This window comes from Prinia subflava, chromosome 2 (assembly GCF_021018805.1).
Source record: "Prinia subflava isolate CZ2003 ecotype Zambia chromosome 2, Cam_Psub_1.2, whole genome shotgun sequence".
Taxonomy (NCBI): Eukaryota; Metazoa; Chordata; class Aves; order Passeriformes; family Cisticolidae; genus Prinia; species Prinia subflava.
In genome coordinates this window covers 32,860,045-32,875,245 of record NC_086248.1, presented here as the reverse complement: position 1 = coordinate 32,875,245, position 15,201 = coordinate 32,860,045, and the positions used below count along the sequence as shown (strand labels likewise).

Sequence of the window (15,201 nt, the reverse complement as noted above, 5' to 3'; positions counted from 1 at the left end):
TTCTGCAGGGGACTATGCCCTACATTTCAGGCCATTACTAGCGCAGAAGCAAAGGTGCAAGATCATCCCTACAAACAGCTACACGCCTTCAGGAGGCTGACACACCCAGTGAAGTGGGTGCAGCAGCAGTGACACACACCTATGGAAAAGGCTGGATTTGGTAGTTAGCGACTTGCTGCAGATCTGACTATACATGTTGCTGTCATTTCAACACAGTGCCCTCAAAACATCAGCCCATAGTTTAGCATCGTCCTTCTCCAGCATGTACACATATGAAGCCCTCATTGCAAAAGCGTGCTTGCCACACCTCACAAATGATAGATGCTGTGACAGATATCACCGCAGATAAAAATCTTAGCTGTGTAAAAGTATGAGAAACCATAAAGAAAAGTATCATTAAGGCAGAGGAGAGTATATATGCAGGTTTTTACCATCCTCGTGTCTGTGAACACTCTTTTTTAAAAGGAAGCTGAAACTCGGGTAAAGCTGTGAACATATGTGTACCTGCTGGGTACACAACATATATACTGGATATACACATTAGCTTCATGGTTAGTGACATCTCCCACATGGGAATCAATTATAAATTAATCTCAGAATGGTGCTGGGAAGCACTGGACTAATGGCTCCTCTTCTGTACCAGAACTAAAGAGCAGCAGTTTAAGCTGAATGCAGCCCAGCACTGCAGGTGAACATTTCCAGTCTCTGCCCAGACTGCGGTAAATGGGGTTAATTCTAGAGTTTAGAAAAAAACCTCTAAATATAATGATCCTTAGTCAAACCACAATTATATTTACTGGAGAATAAAGCCTGATATGACTTGGGAGAAAGCTGTCCACCACTTCCCTCATCATCTTCTTCACACCAAATTTTTATGCAGAAAGATGAAGAACAAATGTCAGTATGTATAGAGAGCCCTTTGGAAAGAAGACTGGCATTTACTTCACTGGGAGTGTTCAATCTGGCCTTTGACCATTTAAACCAGGATATTTAACATACTTTAATTCTCATATTTATGTTAGAGCCATAGTAAAATGGCTGATGTTAAAAACATGAAGTTGACATATATGAAGAATCCAGTTCAGTGCTGGTGACAACAGTGAGGTGGAACCTTGTGGGAACTTACATCAAAGGTAAGTTTTGGCCAAAGCCTGCACTGAGCATTAGCATCTCTGGACATTTTCTGATGCATCACTCCAATATATTTGGTTTGGAAAAAAATCTTTTGATGCAGTTAAATGTATCAAAGGACAGATGGCATCTAGCAGATGGCTTAGAAAACAAAAAGCAGGATCTGTTTCAGATCCCATGGAAGACTCTGTGCTGTGGAATACATGTGTGCAGAGTTACCCCACCTCAAATTATGGAATTAACAGTATGTTACGTAATAAACAAAAAAAATTAATTAGTGCTGAAAGACACATTGTTGGTTTTAATGTTATTATTTTAAAAATTATGGTTGTATGAAAGCAGCTTCTTTTAAGCTTTTATAGTATAAAGGTGCCTTAAATCAGCCTCTCTTATTATTAAAGCAGATAGCAGTTGTACTATTGCATATGAATACACTTGAGCCTGTACTTGTTGATTCAAAGACCAAATGAGCTTTTTTTGGCTCAGCTAGCAGTCTTTATAAGGCATATCAACTTGAAAGATTTAACGCAAGGAGCATATCAGTTGGACAGGCTGTGCAAGAAAATCCTGTGCACTGCAAATTAATGTGCTAATTTATTTAATCATTTTCCCTCCTAGGACATTGATGGAATCAAATGAAAAAACCATAAGAATTCGATAACATATCCAAAGTCAAATGTGTTTTTAACATTTAAATTTGGCCATGCTCAACACATATAATACTTTATGCACCTTCTTTACTGATAAGTAAATAGGTTGTCCCTTACCACATCATGTAACATTTAGATCTGTCAAATATGTTGATTCAAGCAATTTTATGCTTTCCCACCAGGTAAGTGCCTGGTTGTGGTGATTGTCTTTGTAGCAAGGCAGAGTTCTTTTACCTCTGTTTTTGTCTTTTATTGAACTGCCTGGAGGGATCCCTCTCGGCAACACGCAGAGCTCTGACTGCTTTCTTCCTACTGCACATCATAAATATTACCAAATATACCTGCATCACATCTTCTCCTTACAGCAATTTCATTGCTAACCTGAGTGGGAATACTTTCAACAAGTGCAGAAACATCTGCTGATTCATCAGTCATTATGATAGCATATGCTTAACTGAAATTAATGAATAAATGCATTTTTACAAGCACAACTAAAGGCACTGATCATTGGGAACTTGTAACTTTTCTATCACTACTTTTTTTCATGAAGAAGCAGAAAATGACTTGAAACAGTTCTGAAATGAGACACCATTGGGGTTTTTTTATAAAAATTTCTGGAAGAAATATAAATGGTTTGTACCTGGAATGGAAACTGGGAGGAGACCTTCCTAGAGCCACCTGTCCCACGACTTCCTGTTATCTTCTGCACCCTTCCCAAAGCACACAATTGCCTGCTGCCAGCACAGGCACCCTGGAGCACTGGGCAAATGGCTGGAGCACAGCAGGGAATTCATGTGTGTTCCTCTGGGATCAGCTGCAACAGCTCTGCCTTTTCCTGGCAAAATTTGCCCATCTGAGATGTCAGGTTTTAGGAACATGTACATTACCGAGTAGAAGATGACAACACTGGCTAACTAATGATATTGAAAAACCATCATTTTCTGACTATCATGCTGAGATCTCCTTGGAGGATATTTTTATACTGTCTTTGGGTGCCTTCCTACTTCTGCTCTCTTTAAGTAGAAGACATGGTCTCAGCACTCTTAAGGCAGCATATCCTGCTGGGTGCACAAATGTAGAAAACTAACCGGGACATGTTTGGAAACCCCAGACACAGACCGAATCTTAAAAGCACATTCACATATTTTCAGGCTGAAACTAATGAAAATAGTTAGTCATAAATTTCAGCATGTTTTTAAAGGCAATCTCAAAGCACAGAGGATGTTACTGTGGTTAGATCATTCATCTCTCTGTTGTCCAAACTCTGCAACTCAGTTGTGACTCCTCTCAAGCCTTAAAGGCTCTGTAAAATTATCTGTGTACAATCAGATTGCTACTGTAAAGGATTTAATTGCCATCAAGAAAATTATCCAATCGGAAATAGATGAAACAGTAAATTGGATATAAACATTTTATAAACAAAAATTATTTGTGTCAGTTGTGCAAAAAAGACTTCCACAGAATAAATAGGCATTATAATAAAGGAGTAAGCATATGTAGGCTATAATATAAATAATTATTAACAGAAATATGTGTGCATATTGCTAATATGTCTTGTTCCTTTTTTGTTCTTTGGTAGACTGTGGATCTTCACTCCTTGTGTTGGTGGCACTCTCCTAAGTGCACATTTTGCCCAACAGGGCAGGGAAGTGCAAACCTTTGTCATGTTGATTCATACAGTAACCCATGTGGCCAAACCAAATGGCCACATACCAATTTGAGGATTATGACTCAGTCTCCTGGTTTCCTTTTGATTTAAATGGTAATGTTACAAAAAGTTCTGAAGCTGTGCTTTAGGCAGTGGTAACCACATATCAAGATACTAAATGTCCAACAATACACTTCAGTGGCTTCTCCTGTTGGAGGCACAGGAAACACAGCTAACTCTACACTGTCTGCCTGCAACTCAAGAAGTGCATTGGTGTTCACCTTGCCCTACCCAGTGACAGATCCATTTCAGAACTCTCACCAGACCTTCTGCCATGAACAGCGCCATCAAAGTAAGGCATAATTCAAGTCACTGTAATTCATGAAGAATTTTGATTGACTCCTCTCATGCGAGAGAAGTAGCAGCTGTCCATTACCTCCGCATGAGATAACCTTGCTTCACTCCAGCTTTCACCCACCACTGGGATAAGTTGGACTTCCCTGTCCATGGAGGCCTCCACATGTTGACATAGCTCCTTTTCCCGGCGTAGGTGATCCCTACTGCAACCCAGCTGGTTTTGGTGCAGTGACTCTGCTTCCAGTGGAGTAACCAGTGATGGCCAGTGTGCCTCTCCTGTCCATAGGGCTGGGATCGCAGCAGCCAGAGCAGTTCAGGAGCTAAGCTGGGGGTGACTCACCCAGGAGGAGGAGTGCGAGCTGTGCTCACCAACACCAAGTGACAACAAGTCACAGAGGTGCTGCTCCACTGGAGGAGGGAGAGGCAGACACCATCTGATCTGCTGCCTGCTAGGAGGAAAGCTTGCAACTTGGCAGGAGCAGGTCCCTTCCTGCCCCTCGCTTCCGAGGGTGTCATGCAGCCATCTGCTCTATGCAAGATCATGGGACAGACAAGCTGGCAAGGAGGAGATAAGAAGCAAAGGGTGTGAAGAGCTGGTCAGGAGCTCTGACCAGCCGGAGAGTTTGCTGGGACTGAAATACAGGATGCAGAATGGATGCTTCTCCTGCAGTACCCAGCAACACTCCGGGCAGCTGAATCTCTCTGCTCCATGAAGCAACCATACAGGCCTTGTCCAGGGGATAAGGGGAGGTGTGCCAGGGCAGCTGGGTGGCGCCTGGAGAAGGCTGGTCAGGGAAGTGCCACCAGGTGGTGGGGCAAGCAGGCAGCGAGGTCCCGTTGAGGTTGCTGGTGTTACTCGGAGGAGAAGGGCTCTTAGCGGAGGCTCCAGCAAGCAGCAGAAGAGCCTCGATACGCACAGACTGAGGAGACGCCAGCACCGCTCACGCCGGACCCTAGGAGTGTGTGTCAAGGGGTAGCAGGAGAGGAAAAGAGAAGAAAAACCCGAACTGCTACAAAGAGAAAAGAAAGTAATTAAATAGGAGTTGGCTGAAATATTAATTTCCCCCCCGCTTTCTGGTAATAAAAATAAAAATAAATAAATCCCATTTGCCCGTAGAAAGCCAGACTGAGGTAGCAAGCGCCTCCTCGCCACCGCACGCCCTCCGCGGGGGAGGAGCGGGGTCCCCGCACCTGCCCCGCTCGGGCCTGGGCGCCTGCGCGGCCGGGCCGGGCCGCGGGGCCGCGGGCGCCGCCGGCGGGCAGCGGGACGGCGGCCACGTGACCGCCCGCCCGCTCCGCGCCGGGCGCTGCGCACCGAGCCGGGAGCACCGAGCTGCGGAGCGCGGCCGCCGCCGCGCCGCCCCCCGCCTCCGCGCCCTCCGCCCTGCCCGCGGGGCACGGGAGCCGGTGACGGGAGCGAGGCGGAGTCTGGAGATACGGAGAGATAGAGATTTAAATCACATCCCCGGCTGTAGAAGGGGCAGCAGCAGCAGCAGCCCCGGCGCAGAGGCACGGACGCACGCGCCGAGACAGGTCTGCCGGCTCCGCCGCTGCTGCTGCTGCTCACCATGGGTGCCGCCGCCGCCGAGCCCCCCAGCGCCATGGGCCTGGTGTCCAGCGTGGTGAACGACACCCTCGAGTTCTACCGCTGGACCTGGAGCATCCGAGGTAACGCGCCAGGGCGGCCGCGGCCCCGCCATCGCTGTGCCCGGCGCCCCCCGCCCGCTGCCACTGATGCACAGCGGCTCAAAATGGCTCCGTCTCCCGGGAGACGCGGAGCGCGCTCCGGCTCCCCGGGATGGGGCCGCGGCGGGGCTAGACCCCCCCGCTGCCGCCTGCCCTCCTCGCCCCTCCGGGTGCGCTCGGTGCCGTGTTTGTTTATCCGCCGTAATCCCGTGTAGCGGCCCGGGGCGTGCGGGGCATCGATCCGCGGCAAGGTGAGCGCGTCCCCCGGGCGCCCGCGGGTGGACGTAGCGAAATCCGCTTCCCGGGCCCGCGGTGCCTGCGGTTCTCTGCCGCCGCGGCGCGCTTGGGGTGGTCGTACGGCGATGTGATGTCGGAGGTAAGCGAGGCCCTCCGGTAAGTCGTGCCGGAGCTCAGGCGGTCTTTGGCGTCTGCGGCATGTGGGAGCCCCGCGTCGGCATCGCGTGGAGTTCAGCAAAAGAAATGAGGAGATGCTTGTTACCGCCAGTGCAGCAGCTTTTCATTTGGTATTAAATGTGTTCGGGTCAGTTCTGCTCTTTTCCGTTTTCCATACGCTCCACTCCTGTATTGGCACTGCACCACTGCAATGTGGCAGATGCTGAAGGAAGAGTAAATGTCTTGGAATATGGAGAAATGTGCAAAAGCAGCTTTCGGTGCTGGGACAGCAAATGAGGTGGTATCTTGCTGCAGTGACCGGTAGCTCTGGAAGCGTTATTGGTCAGCGTGAGTGCTTCTGTCTCGTGTGTCAAATGAAAGGAGTCGCAGCTTTCACAGTTGCTATTGTGAGTAGCCACGGACAGCTGACAGAAGGATCATTTACTCCTCTGGATATTTTCTTCATTTTTTCGTTATCCACGCAGTGATGAGGTTTAGCTGTTTTGAAATACATAGAGCAAAACTGGAGTGCATGCAACTGTGGATGTATTTCACGGCAGTGTGATAGCTGGGAATGCGGGGCCTTCATTACAGACGGGAAGCTCACTGCATCAGCAGTCTTTGCTTTTCCGCCCCCCTCCCTTCTGCCATCTGTCAGATAATAAATTAATCTTATGTTATAGATGGAAGGAGCTCACTTTTTATTTCACAATTTGCCTTTCCATAGCTTCTGTGTTTTGCAATATTTCAAAAATTGGGCTTGCATGCTTATTTTTCTCTTCTGTTTTTAAAAACTGCTAGAATATGAGAGCAAATAAAAATGCTTGCAACAGCACTGCATTGTAACCTACCAGTGTTTGCTCTCTTTCTCTGACTCTTGCAATATACAATTGTTCATAGACTGCCAGGTAACACATGAAAGAGATACTATTCTAGTCAATCAATAGCATTTTCAGATGGATATAAAAATAGATGTGGGTACAAAGTTGATAACCTTATAGATTACTTGATTTATATAGAAAAAAAAGCTTCAATTTCTGATTTCCTGGACTTCAAAAATATTTATTTAAGTCTGTCAATACATTGTGTCTATTGTAAGCAAAAATGGTCAGAGGGGGGAGAAAAAAAAGAAGATGGAAAAGCAAGTAAATGTAAAGAATGTTACAATAAGTAACTGACAGTGATACTACACATAGAGCAAACTTTTTTGTTCTGCTTCTTTGGAGGATGTTAAGCAGTAGTAGGATGACATTGTTATTGCCCCTAAACTATGTATAAGTCTTACTGATTTACTAACGAAAAAATTTTAATTTTTGCTTTAAGTTCGGTAGCACTGCTGTTAAAGCAGGATTCCATTGTAATGAAGTAATCAGTCCTATTTTGTGGAGAGTTTCTTGTTCAGATTCTGGTTTTCAGCAGGTCCCTGCAAGATTAGTTTTGGATAAAGCCTAAGTCACATGAAAAACACATTAGAGTTCTTATTTATACCCAGTAGTATGTGAAATAAGATTCTTCTGTAGTTTTTACAGTCAGGTAGGGATAGGTGAAACATGTAATATGTCACATTGTAGTTACAAGGTAGCTCAGGATAAGGAAGTGTTATTCATGAGGCAGTGCTGTGTGGCTGTTCAGTGAAATAATTTTTAATGCCCTAAGTTCTGCAAAAATACCTCCTCAGTTTGCTGCTTCTCTGGATGTTTCTTTGTTTCAGACAAAAATAATTGTCTCCATTTGCCATCTCTGAGTGAACATACAGCATCTTTCCAGTACCTAAAGGGGGTGGGACAAGACAGCAGGAGAGGGAACTTTTACAAGGGCGTGTAGTGATAGGACAAGGTAATGGCTTCAGACTGAAAGAGAGTAGGTTTAGATTAGATATTAGGAAAAAATTCTCTCCTGCAAGGGTGATGAAGCACAGGAACAGGTTGCCCAGAGAACTTGTGTATGTCCCATCCCTGGAATTGTTCAAGGCCAGGTTGGATGGGGCTCTGAAATTCTAGTGGAAGGTGGAAGTGGTCTCTGCCCATGGCAGTTGGAAGTAGATGATCTTTAAGGTCCCTTCGAACCCAAACCATTCTATGATATGTTAAAATTGTGAATTCAGCACTGTTATGAATTCATGCAATTCACCTTTGTGTTAAGAGCTATGACGATGATGTTGCTCAACAGAAAACACAAATTATGGCATGCAAGACCATTGCCTAATGTTCAATATCATTAAATAAAAAACTATACCACGCAGCAAAGTTGCTCAACAAATGATGCTATGCAATAGCGTTACACAATAAATCATACTGAAACACTACTACACAGCAAAATTACACAACAAAATGTGAAGAAATTTTATTCCCACTACTACTCCTACACTTATTCTCTCCATTTCCCACTTCCATTTTTTATTGAACACCTGTGTGTCTTTAGCCCTGTTCTCTGTATTCAGCAAGATTGTCTTCCAGCAGCTGTTATCTCCTGCTGCCTCGAACTCCTGTGATGAGAGTTATGTAGAACTGTGCCAGAACATCCCACTGAGTCTTGTGCTGGTTTATTTTTGAACGTTAAAGATTTGATCATTTTTCTCCCCTGCTTTGTGCTATTTAAAAGGCAACTGACCTTTTCTGAGACCAAAAAACCCCAAAAGACCAAGTATATGATGAACCTAAATGGATTTTGAGTTGCTATTACGATTTCTTTTAGCATTAAGCATGCTGTCTAAAGCTGATTTGTTTGTTGTTTTGGTTTTCTAAGTCTTGCATTTGGGAATAATAGCAGTGTTCTCTGACTTTTTCCCCATATATATTCCCCATATATATCATCAAATAAATTTTCAGCATTAGCTTAATGCTTTTGCATGTTCCTTTGTTGAAAAACTTCCTTTTTTCTCTCCTCCCTTGACTACTTTTCAGACTCTTTCATGAAAGCCCAAAATCCATTGTAACCATATATTCACCTAGAAGGCTGAAGGACATAATTTAGGAAGCCATAAACTTCAAGAAGAGATAGAAAGGTCAAAAACATCTTCTTAGAGCTCATCAAGAGGAAAAAAAAAAAAAAAAAGGTGGTCGGAGGAACAGTTACTATCAGGAAATATGATCTAGGAATTCCATGCCCTTGTTTCTGTAAGGGCATGGGACCAGTTCCATGTAATTGTTAGGGCAGGGCTTTCTTCCTTCTCTCAGCTCGAGTAGCTGGTTGGGGTTGGATTTGCCAGGAAGGATTAAGGGTATGATTAGATGACTGAGCAAGTGACTTAAAGGGAGGTTCCAGCCTGAGTCTGGGGGAACTATTAAGATGAATAACTCAGGACACAATCCAGGAAAGAAGAGTGTGGAAATCTCAAAATGTGGTTGAAGAGACCATTGTCAGTTGTGGAGGCAGAATAGGAGACTGTGGCTGGAAAAGAAGATCTATGAAACACTGTACAAAAAGATTTATTTAGAGGAGCCAGTTAATTTGGATGTGCTGAGCTAAGGAACAGAAGGCTTTATCGAAGGCTTTACTGACTTTGGGTGAGAATGATTGCTCTTGGAGCTCAAGAGTTTAAAGGAGGCAGGGCCATCCCAGGCCACGTGGAATAGCAACTATTTACAGCTGTTGCAGTTAATAAGATTACAGACTTTTTCCATCAGTAGGAAAGGAGAGAGATGCAAACTTTCACTTTAGTGGTAGGGTAGTGTTCTACGTAGCATCTTGTTCAGGGGCAATATCAACTGTAGCTTTTGTTAGTTGGGTCAGAAGTGTAAGGCAGTGAGGATGGAGAAGATGGGAAACTTACAGCTGCTTGCCTAAAAAGTGAACCAGTGGTGCAGCTTCCCTGAGAAAACCGATTGCCATAAATCTTTTGTCAAATCTTGGGACTGCTTTAAAATGCCCAGGAAGTTCAGGTTAATTTTCTTTTTCAGTCCAGGGAACAGAACCAGAACAAAGCATGTTTCTTCTTCCCTTGTACCTTCCCCTATGGAGAACCCAAGTATGACCAAAGGATCTTGAGTGTTTATGCTTGAGAAAAGTTCACTGGGGTGCTTAGCAGAAGACACTGAGTGCAAGTAGTCCCTTGTAGCTGAGGATTTGTGCCAAAGCTGGAGGCAAGTAGAATCCCAGTGAAAGTACTTCAGAGGGTGATGATGGGGAAAGAGAATGAAGGGTGAGATTAAGGTTCATGAAGTCTGTTTCACAGAAACAAAGCAGAACGTGTTTGTAAACTTTTGGAGGGCTGGCTAAGCATGAGATTTGGTGATTTGGCACAATACTTATCTTGCAGATACAATTTTCTTCTCAAGGGAACAGTTTTTTCAGTGGCTGTGACTGGATAAAACACAAGGATCAGACAGGGAGGAACACACCAGAAATGGTGAAGCTGTGTAACTGGGCTGGCTGTCTTGTGGCAGAAACACAAAGAAAAAACCTGTGGCAGAAGCAGCACTTGGAGAAATTGATTCGAAAAGTAAAGAATGTTAATGCCTAAATCATATTAGACTGCTGTCAACTAAACTGTGCAATAGGAGCATCCCAGTTTACTTGATTCATTTGACATTTAATTGCCAGTTAGTGAAGGGAGGGAATTTATTAGTGAAGAAAAAACATAGTGCTTGATATTGAAGGCAATTAGCTGGGTGTTTGAGGGAAATTCTACCCCCATTTCATCATCAGGAGATTTTATCAGATTGTACAACTCAAAAGACATAATCAGAACTAAACAGATACCAAGCATTTTTGGAAATGGAAACATCATTCAGAAAAGTGCATTAGTGAGGGGGAAATAGAGATCTTGGGTCACCAACCTTCAAGACCTTGTTCATGAGGGACTAGCACCAAGCCAAATGAACTCTATTGATAAGAAGCTGAGTTGTGAGTGGAAGACTTCTCTTTCCTAAAATGAGGGAGGAGGAGTTGTAGGGATGACATGCAAATCTCAGCTCCAGCAAAGAAATGCAACAGAAAAAACCTTCAAAGAGCACCAGCAAGAATGTGATAGAAACTTCTGTTTGAGCACTCATCAGCATATTCTAGAAGGAAAAGCAAATATGTAGACAAAATTACAACAGCATAACTGAATGTTTGAAAATTCATTCTAAAACTATGTAGGTAGCATGTCTTGAAATCTTTGAAAGAAATAAATTATGAATACTCTTAAAAGTGAATCCATGGGGAAAAGATCAGGAAACAGCTATATACAGAATTTAACCAAGCTGATTGCATGACCTTAGTACCTACTGTAGAAGACCAGCTGACTAGATATTTAAAATCTGTCACATGGTAAATTGCTGTTGCGGAGTTGTCAGCAAATCATGTTCCTCAGCTGAGGCATCATGAGGTGTAAATCAGTATGTGGTCCTGGAGCCCTATACTGCAACTAGAGGTTAAGAATTCTTGAGAAATTGAAATATCCTTGCTATGAAGCAGATGCAGTCATCCTGGAGACTTCACTGGTTACATAGATTGATCAAGGATGGTGGCTGACCTCCTGTTCATAGCTAGCTGTCTCTAGTTGGAGTTATCTTGTCTAAGAGTGTTCATAGTTGTCACCCTGCATTTATGCTGTGCTCAGGGTGAAGAGGCATGTAGCCACAGGGCTGTGGCTGTACATGTGAACAACCAGAAGAGGTTGTATTCAAGGCAGCTGTGCTATGCTGTCCTGTGCAACCAGGGAAGAGTGTCAAAGGCTGCATAAGGACAGGTAGTAGAGGAAGCTTAGGGAACATAGGATGTAGTTCCTTTTAAGGTCTTGTACATCAGGAGTCATGAAGAGTGGGTGAGGCAAGACTCCACTTTTTCCTCTGCCAGTCCAGACAGGTTTTTGGAGTTACTTGGTTCAGATGGATTGGGAGAGCATGTAGATAAAAGGTGAATGAATGAAAAGACTTCAAACAGATATGGAGAGGACTTTGAGAGGAATAATTTGCTAGGATGCAAGACTAAGGAAGGAGAAGAGGCTGTTGTGTGTACTGAAGAGTTTTTTGAGGTAAGGCAAGTGTGGTTGAATGGATGTATGAATGGCCTGAAAAACTGGAGCTAAGTGAGAGCTCATTTATCTAAAAAGAATTGACCATTAAAAAAAATGACAGCTTTGGCTTTTAAAGAGTGTTGATATGAGTGGAGTGTTCCCAGAGCACAGAAGTTGTGACAGAGTGATTTTAAGGACAGATCTGATCCATAAGGTAGGACTTCTCTGACTAGTAAGTATATGTCAAGGCTTCACTCTCTCAAGCTGTATTTGGAAACCAAGTTGGAGCTACCACTGCACTTGGTAAGGAAATCTTTGAGTGGGATTGTCTGACTGACATATTTTTTAGGAGGATGTAGATGCTGAATACAGTTACTGGATCTTGTATGGTGACAAGTGGGTACAACTATGCTCAGTGTTGTCAAACTCAAGTACTTCTGAGTGTATGAACTTCAAAGTCTTGTGGAATTTTAAAGATGTAAATGAAGGCAGCTCTGAAATTCAGGCTTGGCAATACTTCAGTGTTAGCCCTGTTGGGGTTTTGAGTACTGCACCCTAGCTTGTAGGCAAAGCAATAAGTAGCTGCAAGGCAAGCCTAGAGATGAACAGAGTGAGACAGTTTGTATTAACTCCCTTTGTGTGTGCTTGGATCTCAAGATAAGCATGAGCTAGATTACCTTTCTCTCATGGAAGGTGAAGGAGAATAAGCCACCTCAGTTTGGCTTGCTTTTGATGCAAGATAGTGACGTGCCTGTGGGCTTCAATTGCTTTGGGTTTTGTTTTGCTTATGTGCCTGCAACTTAACTTCTTTCTTTAGGTACTTGAATAATTTCAGTGGTTTGATCTTTAACTCCTGTCCTGGAGTGTTCACTTCCTCTGTGACATTGTGTCTGCTTGTACTATGGTATTCTTCCCTTATATTGTGTTTGCATGGCAAGGTTTTGGTACTGGGGGGGCTGTGCTAGAAGCTTTCCCCATGTCCAGCAGAGCCAATGGCAGCACATTCCAAGATGGGCCCACTGCTGGCCAAGGCTGAGCCCATTGGTGATGGGAGTAAAATCTCTGTGACAGCAATCACACCATCAAAGCAGCATGGCCAGCAGATTGAGGCAGGTGAGTCTATCCTACTCCATTCTTGTGAGACCTTACCTTCAGTACAGCATCCACCTCTGGGGTCCCCAGCACAAAAAGGACAATGACCTTTAGGAGCAAATCTAGAGCAGGGCCACCAGCTTAATTAGAGGGATGGAGCACCTCCTCTATGAGGAAAGACTAGGAGAATTGGAATTGTTTAGCCTGGAAAAGAGAAGGCTTTGGGGTGACATAATTGCGTCCTTCCAGTAGCTAAAAGGAGCTTACAAGAAGAATGGAAAGAAACTTTACAAGGGCATGTAGTGAGAGGATAGGGTGGAATGTCTTCAGACTGAAAGGGTGGAGTTTTAGATTAGGAATGTTAGGAAAAAATTCTTTACTCTGAGGATGGTGAGGTGCTTTAGCAGGTTGCCCAGAGAAGCTGTGGATACCCCATCCCTGGGAATATTTAAAGCCACATTGGATAGGGCTCTAAATGACCCAGTCTAGTAGAAGATGTCCCTGTATATGACAAAGTCATTTAAAGTGAATGATCTTTAATGTCCCTTTCCAAACCAGGCCATTCTATGATTCTACAATAATATATTTAAGAAGAGGGGGAAAAATGGCACAGAATTAATTGCAGCCAGAGAAGAGAGGAGTGAGAATATGTGATACAAACCGCTCTACAGACATGGAGGTCAGGGAAGGAAGGTGAGGAGGTGCTCCAGGCGCTGGATCAGATATTCCCCTGCAGCCCATGGGAAAGACTGTGGTGAGGTACCTGTGCCTGTGGAGGTCCATAGGGCTGCAGAGATCCATCTGCAGCCTGTGGAGAAACCTCACACCGGGGCAGGCTGATGCTGTAAGAAAGCTGTGACCCTATGGGGAGCCTGTGCTGGAGCAGGCTCCCAGCAGGAAGGATCCCACACTGGATCAGTTTGTGAAGAACTGCAGTCTGTGTGACTGGAGAAGTCTGGAGACTTCCAGACTGGAGAATTTCATGGAGGACTGTCTCCTTTGGGAGCAGCCCGATGCTGGAGCAGGGGAAAGGCTCCTCCTCCTAAGGAAGAAGCAGCATCAGAAACAACATGTGATGAATTGACTGTAACCCCTATTCCCCATCTCCCATTGCCACTGGCAGGGAGAAGGTAGAGAATCAGGAGTGAAATTAAGCCTGGGAAGAATGGAGGGGTTTTGAGAAAGGTGCTTTTCAGATTTGTTCTACTTCTCATTAGACAGCTCAGATTTTGATTGGTAATAAAGTCAAGTAATTTCCCCAAGTCACATCTGGTTTGTACATGACAGTAATCGCTTTGTGACCTTTCCCTGTCCTTATCACTCTCTACAACTCCCTGAAAGGTGGCTGTAGTCAGGTGGGAGTTGGTCTCTTTCTCCAGACAGAGCAACAGACAGAATGAGAGGACACAGTCTTAAGCTGGGGAAATAGAGGTTGGATGTTAGGAAAAAGTTTTTTACAGAAAAGAGTGATAAAGTATTGGAATGGTCTGCCCAAGGAGGTGGTGGAGTCACCATCCCTGGATGTGTTTAAAAAAAGATTGCATGTGGCACTTGGTGCCATGGTTTAGTTGAGGTGTTAGGGCATGGGTTGGACTCGATGATCCTGAAAGTCTCTTCCAACCTAGTGATTCTGTGATTCTGATTAACTCTGATTTTCTTTTATTTTCTCTACCCTGTCCAGCTGAGAGGGGAGTGATGGAGCAGCTCTGGTGGGTACCAGGCCTTCAGATAGGGTCAAACCACCACATCCCTAGTTTCTGTTTCAGTATAATCATGAACTCTTGACTGTTTGGTTAGTTTCCATCACAGTTTCCTATTCCTCTTATCTATTTCTGCTGTATCTAAAAAGTGTCTTCTTTCAGCTCTTCCACATGTTGTGCTTAATTTACATGCTTGAATGTAGTGTTCCTCTATTTTCTTTTTTTATCTGCTTATAGATATTATCTCCTCGATTCCTTCTCCCTGTTATGACCAATAACAAATATTGGTTTATTGCTTTCTAAATGTTCCTAAAATATTGCTGGAAGAAGTGAATTTATAACCCATGTCTTTCACTTTTTCTGTTGAGCCAGCAGATCCCTCTGACACGATTTGATGTCCTTCTATTCTTAGAATATCATTGTAACACCTTGTTTTTAAATGTTTTGAGATAGCATAAAGAAAAAAGAAAGTAGTTAGTAGTTAAATTGACTAGCTGGGCTTTTATTGGTGACTTCATATTTTCTACAGTTTAATATTTAGTGGTTTACCAGACAGATGTGCCTAGTAGAAATACTCACAGAGTACCCCAAAATGCTTTGATA

General features: G+C 44.0%; 1 protein-coding gene across 2 annotated transcripts in view; it reads left to right on the top strand.

The window, feature by feature from the left end:
- Positions 1-5,001: 5,001 nt before the first annotated feature.
- The window catches only part of ELOVL4 (ELOVL fatty acid elongase 4), a 38,292-nt gene continuing 28,092 nt past the window's right edge, over positions 5,002-15,201 (top strand). The window contains exon 1 of one of the 2 annotated variants that reach the window (XM_063389526.1): positions 5,002-5,454. In XM_063389526.1, the coding sequence (XP_063245596.1) occupies positions 5,355-5,454 (100 nt within the window). In that variant the 5' untranslated portion in view covers positions 5,002-5,354. Of the gene's footprint in view, positions 5,455-5,550; positions 5,724-15,201 lie in introns of those variants that run through there. The other variant, XM_063389527.1, reaches the window with a different exon arrangement.